The sequence below is a fragment of the Grampus griseus genome (assembly GCF_964374135.1).
Source record: "Grampus griseus genome assembly, chromosome: 7".
Classification (NCBI taxonomy): Eukaryota; Metazoa; Chordata; class Mammalia; order Artiodactyla; family Delphinidae; genus Grampus; species Grampus griseus.
In genome coordinates this window covers 77,622,579-77,642,190 of record NC_139001.1, presented here as the reverse complement: position 1 = coordinate 77,642,190, position 19,612 = coordinate 77,622,579, and the positions used below count along the sequence as shown (strand labels likewise).

Genomic DNA, 19,612 nt, shown 5'->3' with positions numbered 1-19,612 from the left:
TTATAAGTTATACATGGATTTTTGACTGTGGGGAGGGTTCCCTCCCCTCCCCCCTTGAGTAACTGTGTTCTTTAAGGGTGGACTGTAGTACTGGAGATAATACATAGAAAAGGCAACTCTAAGCATGGTATATGGAAGACCCAGGACCTAGGTGGAGATGTCGATTTTGGTGGAGGAGTAGGATGGAGTAAGGGCTGTAGAATGGGCAGATCAGGTACCAGCTGGAGGATGAGAGGAGAAGATACATTTTGGACCTTTTAAATATATATATTTAAATATATATATATATATATTTACTTTATAGGATTTAAATAGGCATTGTTGGTAGTATTCTATAATATTTAATAACTACCTGCAAATAGATGATGGCTGAGTCTGACACTTCTCTTGTGGCCCTGATCTTTTATTAGTTAAAAAGAAGGTAAAAGATTTTGGAGGAATGGTGTCTTTAGTTTATTAAAATATGGCTTGTGTGGCTGAGAAGAATTTGGCACACAATTATTATGTACCACCTGAGTGTTAGGCTCTCTGCTGGGGGCTGGGGCTATAAAGAGGGCTTCTGTCCAAGGACTTGCAGTGTTGTAGGGGCAGAAGGATAAATCAGTAAAATAGAATGTGACCAGTGGTACCCTCAAAAATATTTTGAAGTTGTTGAATGTTTTTATTCTTAATGTCAGTTATTTGGGGGAATTCTTCAGTTTTTATGACAGTTAAGCGCTTTTAAAAATTTTAAATAGAAAAGTCTCCCATTAGACATCATGTGTGTGAACTAACTTGCTGATGGTTGATACTGACCACAAAAATACCAGCAGCATTAAAGTAGTGCTTTTTTTTTTTTACTTAAAAATCAGGACATTTTAATAGTAAATAAAGGCATTTAAATAGTAATTCAAAACAGTAAAGGGTGTTTTGCCCACACATTATTTTACTTGTTAAAGTTTTCAAATTGGTTTATCAAGGTTTTTTTTTTAACTTATTTTTTAACAGCTTTTTTGAATTAACTGATTTATAATAAACTGTACTTAAAGTAGTGCTTATAATACCGGGAGGTTGTTCACGTTGACACAAAACTTTACTTGATGGTCTTTTCCACAATTATGAGGTAAGGACCAAAAAGCTACCTAGCAGGTTAACGAGGGGAAAATCAGGATCAGAACAGCAAAGACTTGTCTCATGTCAGAAGCCCTGCCATTCAAGACTTAATTTTCCTGCTTGTTTTGACGGGGCTTGTCTTCAGAGACGCTATGAATCTTTTGAAACGGGGCCTGATGAACATTTGTTGCGGTGAAACCTAAATTGTGCCAGTGTTGTTCTGGTTGTATGGATAGTGTCAAGTTTTATTTCCTACCATGTTATCTTCATGCGCTGGTAGTTTTATTTTTAGGTTTTTCAGTAATTTAATCTTAGGACATTGTCTAGTCCCGCAAGGTTTTCCATTTCCTACTGTAATTGAATTAAGTACTAGCTTTTATCTGTTTAAATCTACAACGTATGAAATGGAAACCATGCATCTGATCATTGGCAGTGAGATGCGGACATGAAAGTTTTGGAGTTTGGTGTTGCGGAAAGAGGGAAGCTGTGCATTGGGGGAGCCAAAATATTGTCAGCCAGAGTATTAGTTTTCCATTGCTTCTGTAACCAATTACCGTGAACATAGTGGCTTTAAACAACTTAATTTAATTATCTGATACTTTTGTAGGTTAGAAGTCTGACAGGGGTCTTACTGGGTGAAAATCAGACCCTTCAGCAGGGCTGCATTTCTAGAAGCTCTAGGGGAGAGTCCATTCCTTTGCCCTTTTTAGCTTCTAGGGGCTGACCGTACTTCTTGGCCTGTGGCCCCTTCATCTTCAAAGCCAGCATTGGCTGGTCACGTCCTTCACATTGTATTACTCTGACTTCTCCCCTCTGACTCTGGTCTGCCACTTTCTACGATTTTTTAAACTATTTTTTTATTTTGGTAAAATATCCATAACATGAAGTTTACCATTTTAACCATTTTTTATGTGTACAGTTCAGTGACATTAAGTAATTAACAGTGTCATGCAACTATCACCACTACCTGTTTCCCAAATTCTTCATCACTCCAAACAGAAACTCTATACTCATTAAACAATCATCCCCATTCTGCACTCCCCCCAGCTACTGATAAGTCCTAATATACTTTTTGTCTCTGTTTTTGCCTATTCTACATCTTTCATATAAATAGAATCATACAGTATTTGACCTTCTGTGTCTGGCTTCTTTCATTGAAGTGTGTGTTCGAGGTTCGTCGATGTTATAGTATGTATCAGAATGGCATTCCTTTTTGTGGCTGAATAATATTCTGTTGTATATATAATATATACCACATTTTGTTTATTCATTCATTTGTTGATGGACACTTGGCTTGTTTCCACCTTTTGGCTATTGTGAATGATGCTGCTGTAAATATTGGTGTACAGGTATCTGTGTGAATCTCTGTTTTTGATTCTTTGGGATATGTTATATACTTAGGAGGGAAATTGTGTAGGGTTAGCTGTTAATTCTATGCTTAACTTTTTGAAGGATCACCACACTGTTTTCCGCAATGGCTGCACCATTTTACATTCTTAACAATAATGTACATACAAGGGTTCCAATATCTCTATGTCTTCACCAACCTCCAGTTTTTAAGAAAATTATTATACTTCCACTTTTAAAGACCTTTGTGATTACATCGGTTTCCTCCCCCCCACCCCACATCTACAAATATCAGTTTAATATGTAAGGAAACATTCACAGGTCTTGGAATTAGTGAGGATATCTTTGGGGGCCATTGTTCTGTCTATGACAGCAAGTCTGCCCTTGAAGTTGTGGCTATTTACAAATGAAGAGCTATAGATTTGAGGCTGTAATTTTTGGTCACAATCATGGCAGAAACCTTTATTTTTAATTTTTTTAAATGGAAACTTTTAATCCTAATTGCTTTTCTTTTTCAATTTTTAAATTTTTGGCTGCGTTGGGCCTTCGTTGCTGCGTGTGGGCTTTCTCTAGTTGCAGCGAGTGGAGGCTACTCTTCCTTGCGGTGTGCGGGCTGCTCATTGTGGTGGCTTCTCTTGCTGCGGAGCACGGGCTCTAGGTGCGCGGGATCTTCCTGGACCAGGGCTCGAACCCGTGTCCCCTGCATTGGCAGGCGGATTCTTAACGACTGCGCCACCAGGGAAGCCCAGAAATCTTTATTTTTAAATCAAAGTATAATCTTTTTCCTGTTATCTCAAGATGTGATGTTAGTTGAGCATAAACTTGAACTGTTTTCTTCCTTTGATTATCTACATTGTGAAATGGAAGCGCGTGAGGCAGTAAGTTGTGCCAACCTTGAATATGGAGCCCAGGTTCAGTAGTCTTCCAGAGTGATTGCTGTGAAAGGAGAGAAGCGACTATCGGTGATCCTAGTGATCTAAGAAGGGAAGGCTTGCTGCTGGGGAAGGGTTGGGGGAGAAGGAGGCCAGGCTTTCAGGGGAATTGGGCAGGGTGAAAAAATATACTTGTTTTAGGTCAGCAGGTGATAGAGGTACCATTCTTATGGCTTGATTGTGATGGAATCCAGCTATCTAATATGTTGCAATTAATTTGAGTTTGGTATCTTCAATTCTCAAAACGTTTTTACTCTAAAGAATTTTATGTCATAGGATGTTGATATTTATCAATAGACCAAGAACCCTTTCTCTGGATTTTGACTGTGCCAGCAAACCTTATATTCGCTCTTATATTGTCAAATGATTGCCCATGAAGTAGTTTTCTAACATCTTAAATGTGACCTCTTGTGTAACTCCCCATCCGAGTACACAAGCGTGTGCAGGTGGACACTGTTCCTGGAATAGCAGTTGGCAGACAGGTGGTAAACAACTGGGTTCCGGAAACATGTCAAGGAATCAGACATCAGGTCTCTCTAATGGAAATCAGATACGAGGTTTGAAAGAGCTTGAATGAGTGTTTCTTTCCATTTATTCCCTTTGTGTTTGAATATGGTAAGAATCTGTATTTCAGGAGTTGGCATGATGGCCAGAGGAGGGATGTGTGGTTTTGGCATCTGCTGGGTTTTGAATCACTTAAGCTACTGATACAGGGAGTAGCAGAAAGATGGGCCACAGGAAAACTTGGCCTAGACTACTATAGTTATGCCCTCCTATTCTGTAGATACCATGGGCTCTCCCATCCACTTCACCCTTATTTGATGATGCTCTGACCTTCCAATTAAATATAAATAATATGAACATATATATACAATCGACACTTGTTCATTCCGATTTACTAAGGGTAGTGAAAGTGTGATTAATTTAAAACAGTAGGTAATTCATAAGCGACTTCGGGAAATTTTTGTTTTAGTTTGTGTTTATCGGTAAAAACAAATGTGTAAGTTTGTAGAGGTTTATAATTTTACAAATAAAATGAATTGTTCTCTGAATACAAAGCCCCAAGTCAAGGAGGAATGGTGGAGACAGTGGCAAGTGCTGGTACTTATTATTATGATATAAGTAAACTTGTGTAGTCAGGAAGGATGGAGGCTTACTAAAGTAGGAGGAGAGCATAATAGTAATTCCATGTATTCCTTAAAATGATAATAACAAGAGTAGCAATGTCAAACATGTACTGAGTGCTTACTGTGTGCAGAACTTTGTGCTAACTACTCTACGGGCATTATCTGATTGGATTTTCTAAAATATATGTGCATACGTGCACGCACACACGCGACAGATGTAAGTGGGCTTTCTTACTTGATAGTGGGAAAAGAATAGAAGGCATGTTGGCCCAGATTCTTTTTCTGTCTCTGGTAATAACCAGTTAAACGAACTTGAACATTGCCTTCATTTTCTGGAGTCTGTTTGGTCACCTCTAAAAAACAGAATAGGACTAAAATATCACGAGCTTCCAGCTCTGTACATTTTCGATTATAAAAATGTTATGGAGGAGTCCTTTGTATTTAGGTCAGTCCTAAAGGAAAGCCTTCCAAGAAAGCAGGCTGTAGCGAAAATTGTGAATGGGAGATAAGAGAAATGTCTCATTCTCACAGGTTCCCCAGAAAGGACAGCTTTCTAGTCAGATTTCATTTTGAAGATGTAACTAGATCAGGGGCGAGGCTGATTTCTCTTATTGTGGGTTTCGCTGGCACATGAATGATATTAATACCCTCAATGATTAAATAAAAATAACAGTGACAATGAAAGATGACTGACTGATGGTTCACTTTGGGGAACTATTTGGCTGGCTGCCTGAGTCCCGTGCCAGGAAGGAAGCTGACTGTATTTCAGCAGCATTCTCTAGGCTAGGAGTATATTAAAATTTAGGATGTCAGGTAGTTGCTTGGAACAAGAGCATAGGGCATAGAAGGAAATGGCTTTGAGGTTAGTTGAATGGAGGGGTGGGTCATGTATTGAATTTGCAGCTACCCTCCTGCTGCCTCAGATGTTGCAACTTTAAGTGAACTCATAGGAGAATTGGTGCATTATTCAGTATCAAGTGACTCAACTTGATGTCCCAATTATGGTATAAGGAAAAATGACAATCTGGGAAGAATTAACAGAGGAGGAGCAACCCTTTACCTAGTGTGCTTTGAGGTCCCCAAGGCTGGCTTTTCCTAAACATTTCCTTGGCTGACGATTTACCACTGCCTGTAGAGTAGATTTGAAAGTCTGTGCTCTGGTGTCCAGGACCCTGCCTTTCTAACTTGCTCTCACAGGACCCACTCCTTACCCTCTGATTTATTCTGTGTGGTTCACAGTCCTCTGCCTTCTGTATTCATACCTCTGTTCACGCTATATTCATACCTCTGTTCACGCTATATTCATACCTCTGTTCACCTAAAATAATGAGAGTAAACATCTAATATATTGACTTCTTTCCACGTACTTACTCTTTGCTAACTATGAGCATTATCCAATTTAATTTTTCTCAAACTTTGTGAGACGAGTAGGATCATCGCCACCATCATCATCCTTCTCGTATCACCAACACCATCTCCATGCTTTTCGAGTGAGGAAACTGAGGTTTAGTTTAAATAATGTACCTAGGATCGCACCCCAAGTGGCCCATCTTCAGAGCCCAAATATTAAAAACCATATTATGCCGTTAAATGCCAATCTTTATGGCTCTCCCCGCACATCCAAGCCCAGTCCATAGCATTTCTTGCTTTCCTTAACAGAAAGTAATGGCTTCTTCTCTGCAGTTCGGTTATATTACATAACACGTTCAGTTGTGTATTGGTGTATTTATCTTCTCTCCTTCTGCATCATTGAAGCCTGAGTTTACCTCATATTTGTATCTCTGCCTTCATTTGATATTTTACAGGGTTTATTAAGTGTTTGTGAAATGAGACAGTACCTGGCTATCTACAGATTTGATCCACTAACTTTGGCCCGGGGTGTGTTTTGTAGTTTATATTTTTAAAGAAATTGAAGGATTCTGTTAAAGTGCCAGTATTTTGTCTGAAAATGTTAATAGCTTATTAAAAATATTAATAAATATGTGCATTTTCGCCTTACCCTTGCATGCGAATGACTGTGTCTCTGGTTATTCAAGTAGAATTGTTGGATTGCTTCACTCAGGTCATATTTTAGAAACATTATAGCTTAAATGTCACAGAAATAGGGTGATCATACAGACCTCTCTTTTGAGCCTTGGAATTTTTCACCTGTCTGCTGCGTGGAAGAGCTACTTAACCTTCCTGCCCTTTAGTTTCCTTCTCTGTTGAATGGAGAAGATCATACCTGCTTGTCATGATTTTAAAGCAGATTATATTGGATAATGAATGCAAAGAGCTTAAGGGCCTGCGATGTATCACACCGTCAATAAATGTTACATCTTGTTTTTAACCGTTAGCTTGGACTCTGACTGGATTCTGACCTTCAGTTTTGAATTTCATTTACTGGCTTTTTCAACTCTGGATTTGCTTTTTGATTCAAGTTATGTGGTCCAAGATCACCAATAATAAGTGATAAAGTCAAGCTAGTCTAACTCCAAAGCCCAACTAGTAAATCCCTGCCCCACGCTGCCTCATTAAATGCAGTTCTTTACTGCACTGCCCAACCGTCCAGTTGGAATCCATCACATTTCCTTGCTTTTTGTAGCAAAAAGTAATGGTTGCAGGGAGTGGGGGAAAGGGGAGTTATTCGGGGTATGGAGTTCCAATTCTGTAAGATGAAAAAGTTGTAGAGAACTGTTACATGACACTGTGAATATAGTTAACACTACTGAACTGTACACTTAAACATGGTTAAAAAGGCAAATTTTGTATTATGTGTTTTTTACCACCCATTAAAAAAAGAGTAATGGCTCCTTCATTTGAGTTCTCGTAAAGTGTTTGGACCTTTATCATTCAAGAAGTGCCATTGGTGGTCTCAGCTCTTACTCTAGTGCCATCTTTTCCCTCCTTCCATAAGCAACACTGCTTGTAAAGTGTATGCAGGTGAGGTTGTGTAACAGAAGACTTTCCATTGTGGAGTCTGGTGACTTAATACTTGAAAGCTTTAATTTAGAGATTATAAGAACAAAACTATATTACATAAGGTGTATTTGATATGATTCACTTTCACTGCTGTCACTGCATATGGCTGTGGGTTTCTCAACAGGAGCCTTGAGGATATCAGGGGAAAAGAAGGATATTTTGCAAGTTTTTGTTGTTCCCATGAACCCAGGACAAGAGCTGAGACCAGAAAACTCTATTTCTAGGGCATGGGTTTATTTGGTTCTGAATGGTTTGGATACCTTCATTCTGCTCTGTGTTGTATATGATAATTCATCCATAAGTATTACTTCTAATGTATAGTCTCTCAGAGACTCTTTTAACCATAATTAATTTCTCCATGAAGTAGCCAGGAACTTGCATATTCCGTTGTTATCGAGTCATTAAATCTTCTATTTTTAAAAGTTTCTAAGATAGAAAGCGCATTTAAAAGCAATGTAAAATAGTATGGGTAAGGATAAAACCAGAATATAGACCATAAAGGTAACTACCCCTTGGATTAGACTAATTACTACAGTTGATACTGATTTGAGTTTACTGGCAACAAAAACAAAAAAACAAAGTGCAGTTTGCATGGTTTATTATTTGTGGCAGAAGAATGCCTAAAATATTTTTCTTTTCAAGGAAATGTTGCTAGAATTGAACTTGAAGATTTTCCCCCCATGAATTCCTGTTTGAAAGATAATTATTAATAAGTAATAGACATTGTCATTGATTGAGGTTTTATAAGAAACAGAAATGCTCTTAAGTGTGTAGACTTTGTTAGTAGCTGAAGCATAAATGCTAAATCAGTGAAGATATTTTCAGACTGAACAGCATGACTGAGTTAGTTTGCTTTTCATTGATTGAGCAACTTGTTTAGTGCCTACTGTCTGCCATGTACTGTGCCTGATATTGGGAATTAACAAAAGAAGTCGTCCTTGAAGTACTTAGTCCATGGAGGAATTCAGGTAGGCAAACATGATTAGGGTACAGTGTGTGTGGTGGTGTAAAGGAGAGATGTATACACTGCTGTCAGAGCCCAACGAGAAGGTATATTTTCTTGGAGTAGTTGGGAGAAGGTTCTAGTGATAAATGATATTTGAGCTGATTCTTAAAGTTTGTCAGGTGGAAAGGAAAGGGACGTTCCTTACAGAAAAAAAAATGCTCTTGGATGATCTAATTTATTTGTGCTAGGAACTTATACAGTCTAGAAAATTTATAATTAACATCCACTAAACTTTTCAACTCAAATATCATATGTCTTCAATGGACCTTTGGCGTGTACTTGAGTGCAGCAACTTTGTGATTAAATTCTCTCCTATGCCTGCAGTGCAGATATGCTGGCACGTGGTCAAAGCCCAGTGCTTACTTATTGGATGGATTGACAGAGGAAAGGAAGGACAGGAGAGCCCTGTGTCAAGATGTCACTAAGTATGGATGAGGCGGAGTTGTCACTGTGTTAGGACAACTTGCAAGTTGTATATCTTCTGCCAGATAGAAGGGCAATCCATTTTTATACAGGCAGTAATAGTGCCTGGAAAGAGAGCCAATAGTTTCCTCAGAAAATAGCTTGGGCTCTTAGGAATTACCTGCACAAACATTTAGCTTGGACTCCAGAGGCCTGCCCTATACAGCACAAAGGGAATGAGTTCCCTCTAAAAAGTCTATGGGCAGTTCTTGCCACCTAATCACAACAGGCCTAAACTTCAACCAGGCCTCTGTGCAGGGTCTGATTTTAGATGGAGCTGCTTCCTTGCGGTCCCTGTAGAATTATTAAGCTGGGCAGTGTCCGCCTGAACTGCTCAGAGGCTTGACCCTGTGGAAGGGGTGATTTTAGATGCTTGGTGAATGATTACCAAGTACAGTTTTAGTTTTGGTGTATTGATGCTGAATAACTTCTCTGACAATAACTAGTCATCAGGTTCAAAAAGACTTCTTAAGACTCTTCTCGTTCAGAAAGATGCAGACCCTTACTTCTGACCTTCAGAACTCTGTACGTACTTGCCTGCTTGACTGTTCTCTTGGATGTTTCCTAGCTATCTTAGACCTAACCAGGGCCACATAGAAGTCTTATTCTTCACCAGCTCCTCCAGATTTGCTCCACCTTTGCAGTGTGCCCCTCTCATTAAGGAGACCAGCATTCACCTAGTGACTCCAGGTAGAAGCCAGACGTCCTTCCTCAGCCCTTAAGTCTACCCAGTCAATTTCACGTACTGTTTCTAACATCTGTCCACCTACTTCAGTTGATGTGCCCTCTGCTTTGTCCCAGCCACCACCATTCATTTGAACTACTGCCCTGGCCTCCTAACTGGCTCCCCTGCTTCCACTTGTGTTGTTTCTAATCCGTTCTCCATATAGCACCCACAGCAATCTTTGGAAAACTCACCTGTTTATGTCATCTCATGCTTACAAGCCTTCACTGGTTTCCCACTGCACTTTAGGTCAAAGGAAAAGTCTTCACCCCAGTCCTCCGTGGCTGGGCATGACATAGCCTTGACTCACCTCTCCAACTTTATCTTTCCCTCATTCCCTCTCTTTTACTTTCTCTCCAGCCACACTGACTCACTTTCAGCTCTTTGATGTGTCCAGCTGTTTCTTACCTTAGTGTCTTTTCTGTGTTTTCTCTGCCCAGAAAGCTGCCATCCACTCTTTACCTGGCTCACCTTTTCTCATTTCTAGGTCTTATCTTAATGTTACCTTTTCCTTGAGAGATCGTTCAATCTAAACTTGCCCTCTGATAACCTCTATCAAGACTTATCAGAGTTTGAGAAGATTAGTTTGTTTCATCTTTACCTCTCTTATTATAATATGATGCTCCATGGGGACCGTATCTGTCTGGTTCCCCACTGTGCTGTGGAACACAGTGCTTGTACAAGGGTGGTGCTTCATAAACATTTGAAAGAAAGACTGTTTTATTAAAATAAAAGTTGGTCCAGAAAGGAGCATCTTGGCTTTCTCTTTTCAGTAACAACAGGGCCTGCATCTAATTTCCATAGCAGTGTTTGCAGACTGCTTCTGCATGAAAGTCTTGTGGAGTAGTAACAGAAGGTCAGTTATTTGCGATTTTACTTTGCTGCAAAAAAACAAACAAACAAAAACCAAACCAAACAAACAAAAAACACTTGGAGGCATTTTTAGTGTTTGTCCTTGGAGTCTAACAGACTAAGTTTAGGTCCTGTTTTCTGTAAAGCTGTCCAACCTTGAGCAAGCACTCTCAGGCCTGTTTTCCCATTTGTAAAATGGGGAAAATTGTATCTATCCCATGGGTTTGTTATGAAGATTAGATGAAATTGTGTATGCAGACTGTCTTACACAGGGCTTGGCACCTTGTAAGAGGTCAGGCGTTCTTTGTCTTACCCGTTTATATCATGAGAGATTAATAAGGACTTGGAGAAAAACTCATTTTACCTGCCTTATTATCTTACTGTTCTTAATTTTTTTTTTTTGCGGTACGCGGGCCTCTCACTGTTGTGGCCTCTCCCATTGCGGAGCACAGGCTCCGGACGCGCAGGCTCAGCGGCCATGGCTCACGGGCCCAGCCGCTCCGCGGCATGTGGGATCTTCCTGGATCGGGGCACGAACCCGTGTCCCCTGCATCAGCAGGCGGACTCCCAACCACTGCGCCACCAGGGAAGCCCTTATTCTTATTTAATGCATAATCACACCCATGGGCACTAACATGAGCGTCAAATTCAGTTTAAGAGGAAATGAGCCATCTCTAGGGTGCAAATAAGCAATGATAGACTGGTTATTTAGTGGTCAGTAATGTTGGGCTCCCTCAGAAAGACACACATGGAATTCTCCTTTGCTTTATCCCAGGAGTTGTTGCTGAACATTATAAAATTGTAATTACAAATAAATACAAGTAGTTATTTTCTATTCTAGTTCAAGTAAATATTACATGGAGATAGGCCGTATGAAAATATTTTTTCCCATTTCACATTATTTCTGTGGAGAAGCCTTGGCAGTATCATTGAAATCTCTGGGGTCCAAAGATTTTCTAAGTATGTTGTCAGCTTTGGGGGTTATTAAAAAATTAATATTCTGAAGAGATTATTAGATTCAAATCAGTAAGTGGGATATCTACTCCCTACTTAGGCATACCAGTCTGGATGCTAGATTGAGCTTTGGGGAAAATGCTTGAGTTATATCTATCAAAATCATCAAAGGTTAATTCTCTGCCATTAAGTCAGAATAACCCACCCACCCTTGCCTCTATTAAATTTGTTTCACTGGGGCTTCCCTGGTGGCGCAGTGGTTGAGAATCTGCCTGCCAATGCAGGGGACACGGGTTCGAGCCCTGGTCTGGGAAGATCCCACATACCGTGGAGCAACTAGGCCCGTGAGCCACAGCTACTGAGCCTGCGCGTCTGGAGCCTGTGCTTTGCAACAAGAGAGGCCGCGACAGTGAGAGGCCCGCGCACCGCGATGAAGAGTGGCCCCCGCTCGCTGCAACTAGAGAAAGCCCTCACACAGAAATGAAGACCCAACACAGCCAAAATAAATAAATAAATACATTTATTACAAAAAAAAAATTTGTTTCACTGGATGACATGAGACAGTACTGGTGGCAAAGGGAGCTGTTTCTCTGTAAGTACAAGTCCTCCAGAGAACTAGGGGCTTGAGCATTGTAAGTTCAAGACCTTTGAATTTGTCTACTCGAATATTCACCCATGCAAGGAGCTGTATTGTTTATTATGAGATAGGCATGATTTAGAGTGTTGATATAAGGGGTTAGGGCAGTTAAACATGTAAGACATTAGTTGAATACTTGGCTCAGTTGTTTAGAGCATGGGAGCTTTACAGGAAGACCAGGGGAACACATAAGAATTCCTTCTGGGGCTCTCTCACTCTGCCATGTTCTGTGCCGAAAGATCTCACCTCAGTCCGAAGCCAAGTATCTTGAAAATGTGTATGATTGGTTATTTGGGACATTTGACTAATAACATATGTATGTACCTGGGAAAATCATGATCAGCACTATAGAGGGTGTGCTGTATTGATGGAGGAGGGTTTTATGAAGACTGATGTCTAGACATCTTTTAGCTCATGGTACATTTCTCACTGCAAACCCAACTTCATAAACCGATATAGCTAAACTGAGAATTGAGGTTGCTGATGGTAACATATGTCCTGAAGGAGTGCTGTCATCTCACAGAGGGTACAAAAACCAGTTGCACTGTTTTCTTCTTTACTTTCATCTGTTCTTTTACTCATAGTTGTCTATCAAAGCGAGTCAAAGTTGACGCTATCTATCAGTGGTTCTGTTCATTGAGTTTTGGTGTTTTCTGTTCTGTGTCTGGTGGGGCTGTAGTGCTTTGAAAAGAAATTGGGGACTTCCCTGGTGGCGCAGTGGTTAAGAATCCGCCTGGGGACACGGGTTCGAACCCCGGTCTGGGAAGATCCTACATGCTGGGGAGCAACTAAGTCCGTGTGCCACAACTACTGAGCCCGCGTGCCTCAACTACTGAAGCCCGTGTTCCTAGAGCCCATGCTCTGCCACAAGAGAAAACACTGCAATGAGAAGCCTGCGCATTGCAACAAAGAGTAGCCCCCTGTCACCGCAACTAGAGAAAGCCCGCGCAGCAACGAAGACCTAATGCAGCCATAAATAAATAAATAGATACATAGATAGGTAGATAGAAATTAAAGAAATTGGGAGTACAAACCTCCAGTTATATAATAAGTCATGGGGATGTAATATGCAGCATAAGGAATATGGTCAACGATACTGTAATAACTTTGTAGGGACAGATGGTTGCTAGACTTATTGCGGCAATAATTTCATAATGTATACAAACGTCAAGTCATTTTATAGTACTCTGAAACTAACCTCATATTGTACATCAACTATATTTCAATTAAAAAGAAAGGGCTACTAGGAAAAGAAAAAAAAAAGGAAGTACTGGAAAGACTGCCAAAGAGAGCATCTGTGCTCCCAGTTTGGGAAGGCCGGGGAAGCAAGAGACAATAAAACACCCTGGGGGCAGGAAACTGGACATATGGTCTTTTGAGGACTTTTCCAGGACTGATTTGTGATTTCTAAGGAAATTTTGGTAAGGATATAACAAAATCAAGTTCCTACTGTCCAAAATGAAAGACTCTTATGCCTGGGGAAAAAAACTGGGCCAATACCTTCTCAATAATAACCTCTGACCTTTTGTTGAGGAGACTGGGAGCCTGCAATTAAATGAAGAAATAAGGCATTATCTTTCCTGAAATGCAAGTCTGTAGTTCAGAGCAGACTACCTCAGTGTCCCAACATAGGACTTCAGAGTCTCTCTCCTGCCATTCAACCGATTTGATGTTTAAATGACTTGTATAGGGTGTTTATGTTAATCAGATGCTAGGATTTGAAAAGTCATTAAAGAACCACAGTAGCATTCTTTGGTCTGCCCATGAGTTCCCCATTAGCAGTCTGTTGTGGAATGTGACATATTTCTTCTCTTTTTTTCTCACAGAATGCTATGAACCTACCCCCTGACAAAGCCAGATTACTGCGGCAATATGACAATGAGAAGAAGTGGGAACTGATTTGTGATCAGGTAAGAAACATTGATGCTTTTTTTCAAGAAATAATGAGAGAAGAGAACCGGATTTCCTCCCTAAATATATCAGACTTTTTTCAGGAGATGCATGAATTTCTGTCTTGTGATTTGCCTTCCTGTTGATTATGACCAAAGGAAGAGTTAGAAAATGACATTTTATTCTTGCATTATTTTAATTCTCTACTTTATTTTTAAATGTTTTTTAGTTAAAATTTCTGGTAACTCTGGTCAAGTGGACAAATCAAATTCAGCTGATCTGTTTTTCTATTTACCTTACATAGCAGTTTATGCTTCTTGGATAATGCAGGTCCTCTAATTTAGTTGGCTTTCTTATTCATGTGTATTGATGTTTACTGATGCAAGAAGGTGAATTGTTTATAAAGAAACATTGCTTGGGCTGATAAAAAATTATTTCATATTATAGCAGTTCCCCAGGTGTTTTTATCATTAACTCATAACAAATTTAGACTCTTCAGAGAGATATATAATAAAAGGGGGATTTCTCCATTTTCTTTCTACCCTCCAAATTCTACACTTCAGAGGCCCACTGGTAAGACTCTGAAGTATTTCCATCTAGTTTTTTCTTCTGTTTTTGTTTTTTTTTTTTTTTTTTTTTTTGCGATACCCGGGCCTCTCACTGTTGTGGCCTCTCCCGTTGCGGAGCACAGGCTCCGGACGGGCAGGCTCAGCGGCCATGGCTCACGGGCCCAGCCGCTCCGCGGCATGTGGAATCCTCCCGGACTGGGGCATGAACCCATGTCCCCTGCATCGGCAGGCGGAATCCCAACCACTGCGCCACCAGGGAAGCCCCTGTTTTTGTTTTTTAAAAGCAATATGTGAATACCTGTACATACTCTTCTGCATCTTGATATTTTCTTCAGTATGGATGTCTCTACGTCATTCTTTTAAAATAGTATGTAGTATTTTATTGTAATTGGTAGTAATTTTGGGGGGACTTCACTCCTGGGCAGGTACAGGCTAATGGTTTAAAGCTTAGAAGGCTCACCCTGTAAAGTAAAGATAAGCTCTGTATATTATATATTAGCTCTTTTATTTTGTGCCATGAGCGTCTTCAGGGTGGTCGTGTCCCCCCAACCCCTTGCCACCCTGAAAATTCGTGGTAGTGTTGTAATTTCCTTCCAACCCTTTGGTCTCTGCTGTGGGACAGATGCGTCAGGGGAGCAGAGGCATTTTCTGTTCCCCAAAGGTAGATGGTCCATGTTCCCTAAGGAATAGATACCTGCAGTTTACATGGAGCTTCTGAAGTGCCCATTGTGTGTTGCTTTACTTTATCTTCTGAACTAAAACAGTAAAGCAGTGGTGGGGACATCATACTCCATTCTGCATGCTATATTGAGCACCACGAGTAGATACAAGCTGAAGAGAAAGCTTATTGCTTATAGGACCATGATGCAAAAGAATAAAATTTTGCTGACACAGTCTTCTTCCTTGAGACTTAATTTTAAATGAGTATTACCTAAACCTATTACTGCCAAGAGAAATGATTTTATGATAGTGAACAAAGCATATAGGGGTAATTAGTATAAAGGGAAAATAACCACACAAATGAGAGAGGTCCAGGGGTGGTTAGAAATCCTGCGTATGACAGGTGATGGAGCACGGAGCTCAGGCAAAGGAAGGTTTTCTTGGGTGATGGTTTGCATCTCCAACGTGCCAGAGAGGGAAGCCTGCTGATGATGGACATTTCTAACAGCTGTGCTCTTCTCAGCCCATAAGTAGCTTCATGGAGTTAGTGATGGGGTCTAGCGGGAATCTCGAGGCAGAGGGAGGAACAAGTCAGTTATCTTGATTATGTTTCTGATTCTCAAATCCTCGATGTTCAGGTTATTATTGCCCTTAAATGTTAACATGCCAGGATGTGGAGAATTGAGCTACTTCATTGGTTCCTTTCTGGTGGTCACTTTCACACATGCTGACAGCTGCAAACGGAAGTGGCTCCATCAGTTCTGAGGCATGTGTGATTTGTTAATAAGGAAATAATCATAATAATTATTATTGCCAGTAACCAACATTTAATAAGCAGATTGTCTTCATAAGAGTTCTGTGTTAAATCTCGAAAGCAGTCATACTCATTAATATCTCCATTTGACATACAGGGAAAACTGAGACTTAGAGATATCATTGCTGAAGCTCACATAGCTGTTACGTGGTAGAGGGGCGTACACAGTCTGATCTGGAGAATATGTACATTCTGGGGTCTATACCCTTAACCACTAGCTCTTTGCTCCCTTCCTTATAAAGTGCTCAAGTTTGTGAATGATACACTAAAAATAAACTTAAAAATACATGTTATCTCTGTTTCTCCGACTTGCATTCTGTCATGCTTTCCTGAGAGGGAGAGAAAGCCGGAAGTTGTTAACACAGGCACTAAGCTGCCATTATGGTGAACTACCATTTTTGGTTAACCATTAGTCATTGTGAGAATTGTGGCCAGCAGAAAACTGGGCTTTTTGTCACATATAGGTAACCCATTGGTATGTCACACACATGAATATCATTTCTCCTATGTATGTTTGTGAGGGAAAAGATAAAAACCATGAGCTTAGAGCATTCATAATGTAGTATTTATATGGCAAATATAATGTATTGGTGTTTGTTGACTGTTTATCTGTTACCTACATGGACCATGTCATATATATATTTGGTACCTATCTATATCTGTCAGTGGTACCTAAACTGATAGACACTCAAAATACATTTGTTTTTATGATTCCATTTATATGAAATGTCCAGAATACAAAAATCTGTAGAGACGGAAAGTAGATTAATGGTTGCCATGGCCTGGGAGGGGGGATGGGGAGTGACTGCTAATGGGTGTGGATTTCTCTTTAGTGTGACAAAAATTACACAAAAATTACTATAAAAAGACTTTTTGGGAAAATTGGGGATATTTGACTTGTGACTCCCAAGTAATTATTAGATGATTCCAAGAAATTATCTTTGACTTTGTTGGTTTTGGTTTTGGTATTGGATTAAATAAGAATCTGTTCTTACTTTTTAAGAAACATGTACTTGTGCAAGGATGAAATGATATGACTGGAGTTTGTTGTAAAATACTTCATCGAAAAAACGTGGTAGATAAAGGAAATGTGGAAGAACCTTTAGTTGTTGAATCTTGGTGAGATATGTTGAGGTCTATTATAGTAAAATCTCAACTTTTGTGAATTTTGGAAAATTTATAATATAAAATTTAAAAACAAAGATATTTGCTACTTAACTACCTTCATTTTTTTCCTCATCTGTAAAATATAGTTAATACTAACATCCTTAAATTATTTTGAAGATTGGAGGCAATATATGTACAGTACGTAGACTAACACTGGGCATATAGTAAGTGCTTCATAAGTGGTAGGGCTGCTTCTGCTGTGGCTGAGGGGCCCAGATATTAAATATTAGAATCATGATTATTTTTATTGTCAACTTGTCTTCAAAAGATTCAGGGAAATTTATTGTTGAATCAATCATCATATGTTCCCCAAACATACTTTGCGGTTTGAATACATGGTGCATGATGCTGTCAGGAAAAGCCACAGCTATAGATTTCAGTCCAAGAAAACATCAAGGTGAACCTCTCTTTTGTGAAGTCTTAAAACAATGATCATGCTGTGTTGTCATTGCTCCCTGACACACAACCCATTCCCTGGCCCCTGTTGCTTTGTGCACAAATAACGTACTAAATACAAATATTAATTTTATTTCTTTCAAAACAAATAATGCAGATACATTATCTGTTATCTTAAAATATATGTTATATGCAAGGTGTACAAAGTAAAATTGGCTATTAAAGAAATTTAATTCTAAAAAGAAGTATGTGAACAAGAGTGTTGGATGACACAGGGAGAGATTACTTCAGGTTTCAGTTCCATGAAAAATTATCATGCGGACACTGTGAATCATGGAACTGGTCATGTTTCTCCTTTTTTCCCTTGGCTGCTAGAATGCTCGGAGCCAAATCTGTGGTCTTCCCTTACCGAGTATACAGTATCTTAGTAGCCTACGTTTTGTTTACCAGCCTCATCCATGGCTTCATTGAATTTTTCTTGCCCACATTTTCCCTCCACATTGATTTCCTCACTTAAAAAAAAAAATCTTGTATGAAACTGTAAAGTTTCAGAAGTCTTCTTTTTGAACAAGATGAACATAAAATATATCAGCATTATTAGTGAACAAAAATTAAGTTTGCACAGATAACAATACTAAAATTTTCTATCTGCTGTGGGCATTGTGCAAATCAGTGCATCATATATTCCAGCAGTACCCTTTAGCCCTTTCCTAGATTACTGCATAAATATAAAGATGACCTGCGCTTCCAGTGGGTCTCAGAGGTTAGACATGGGAGAACCGTGTAAGTCTGTTCTGAGTGGGATGATAGAAGCCGAAGAAAGAGGCTTCCCTGCTGGGTTTTGGGCAGTATGAGGTGTATCCCAGGGAACTTATTTCTGTGCTGTAGTAAGTGGGCAGAGTTCCATGAGGACATCCATTCGAGGACTCGGTGGGGACACAGAGGCTAATTTTATAATAGATGAAATGACAGCGTGAGAGTAAAAAGCTGGAAATACTAAGCTCTTTTGACAAACGCAAATGAAAACTCACAAGCTGTGTAGCAATAAGAGGGCTCTTTCAATGGTCTTTATATCTATGCAGAGAGGGAAGGCCCTTGCTCTCACTCTTGCCTCAATTTTCAGTGCTCCCTGAACACAAGACCCTGTGCTGCACTGGTTGGCTTTGGGGTCTTGGCAGTTTCCCACAAGTTAAGGATGAAGGTTGCATATAGGGAGCTGCAAAGGTCCTGGATGAATTTAAGACTTTCAGATCATTATATCTGGAAGGGTTGTTAGAGATCATTTATTTCAAGCCACTCTTTAAATTCTTCTCAAAAAGAATACTTAACGCATGCTTGTCAAAAAAAATTTAACTGTATTGGATCATAGGAAGTAAACCAGAAATCCTTTTGCCTTTCCTGCCTGTTCACTAAACTCCTTATTTTATAGATGATGAAATGGAGGTTCAAGAACATAAAGGACTAGGCCAGTGCCAAGGCCACCCGGGTTAGTTAGACAAGAACACCAATTCCAAACTCCAGTCATGAGCCGTTTCAATTATTAGGGACCTAGAAACAATCCATTGAAACCTGAATTGTAGTAGGTAAGGGGCTATCACCAAGGCTTCATTCTGTGGCTTCTCAGGTGATGTTGGCAGGGAGGGAATGGGGTCTGTAGAACTTAGCAGTGGTGGTGGCTTGGTTCGTAACTGTGCCTCAGCTGAATAAGTGGAAGTGGTTAGTCAAAAATTCAGGACATTGTAGATGACTAAGACTGAGGGGGGTAGATTCCGCGAATGTACGTAATCCCGTCCCAAAATGTTAGCAGTGCATACCTGAGCTGGGTCAGAAAACTCCCCTGTGGCTTTGCTGGTGATGGCACAATTTGTTTTTTTTTTGCAGGGGGCGGTGGTTTGGCACGGCTCGACCTTGCCCCCTAATGGCTGGCTATTGCTTTGCATTGTAGCCTCGTGAGAGATGGGTGTCTTCCCTTTGCTTGTATAGAATGATATGGGAGAAGGAGATTAAAAACAAAGACAAAAA

General features: G+C 39.9%; 1 protein-coding gene across 2 annotated transcripts in view; it reads left to right on the top strand.

Annotated features, from left to right (window-relative positions):
• FMNL2 (formin like 2) overlaps positions 1 to 19,612 on the top strand; it is a 304,250-nt gene that overhangs the window by 161,784 nt on the left and 122,854 nt on the right. For both annotated transcript variants that reach the window (XM_082659009.1, XM_082659008.1), the window contains exon 2: positions 13,921 to 14,004. In XM_082659009.1, coding sequence (XP_082515135.1) covers positions 13,921 to 14,004 — 84 coding nt within the window. The remainder of the gene's footprint in view (positions 1 to 13,920; positions 14,005 to 19,612) is intronic.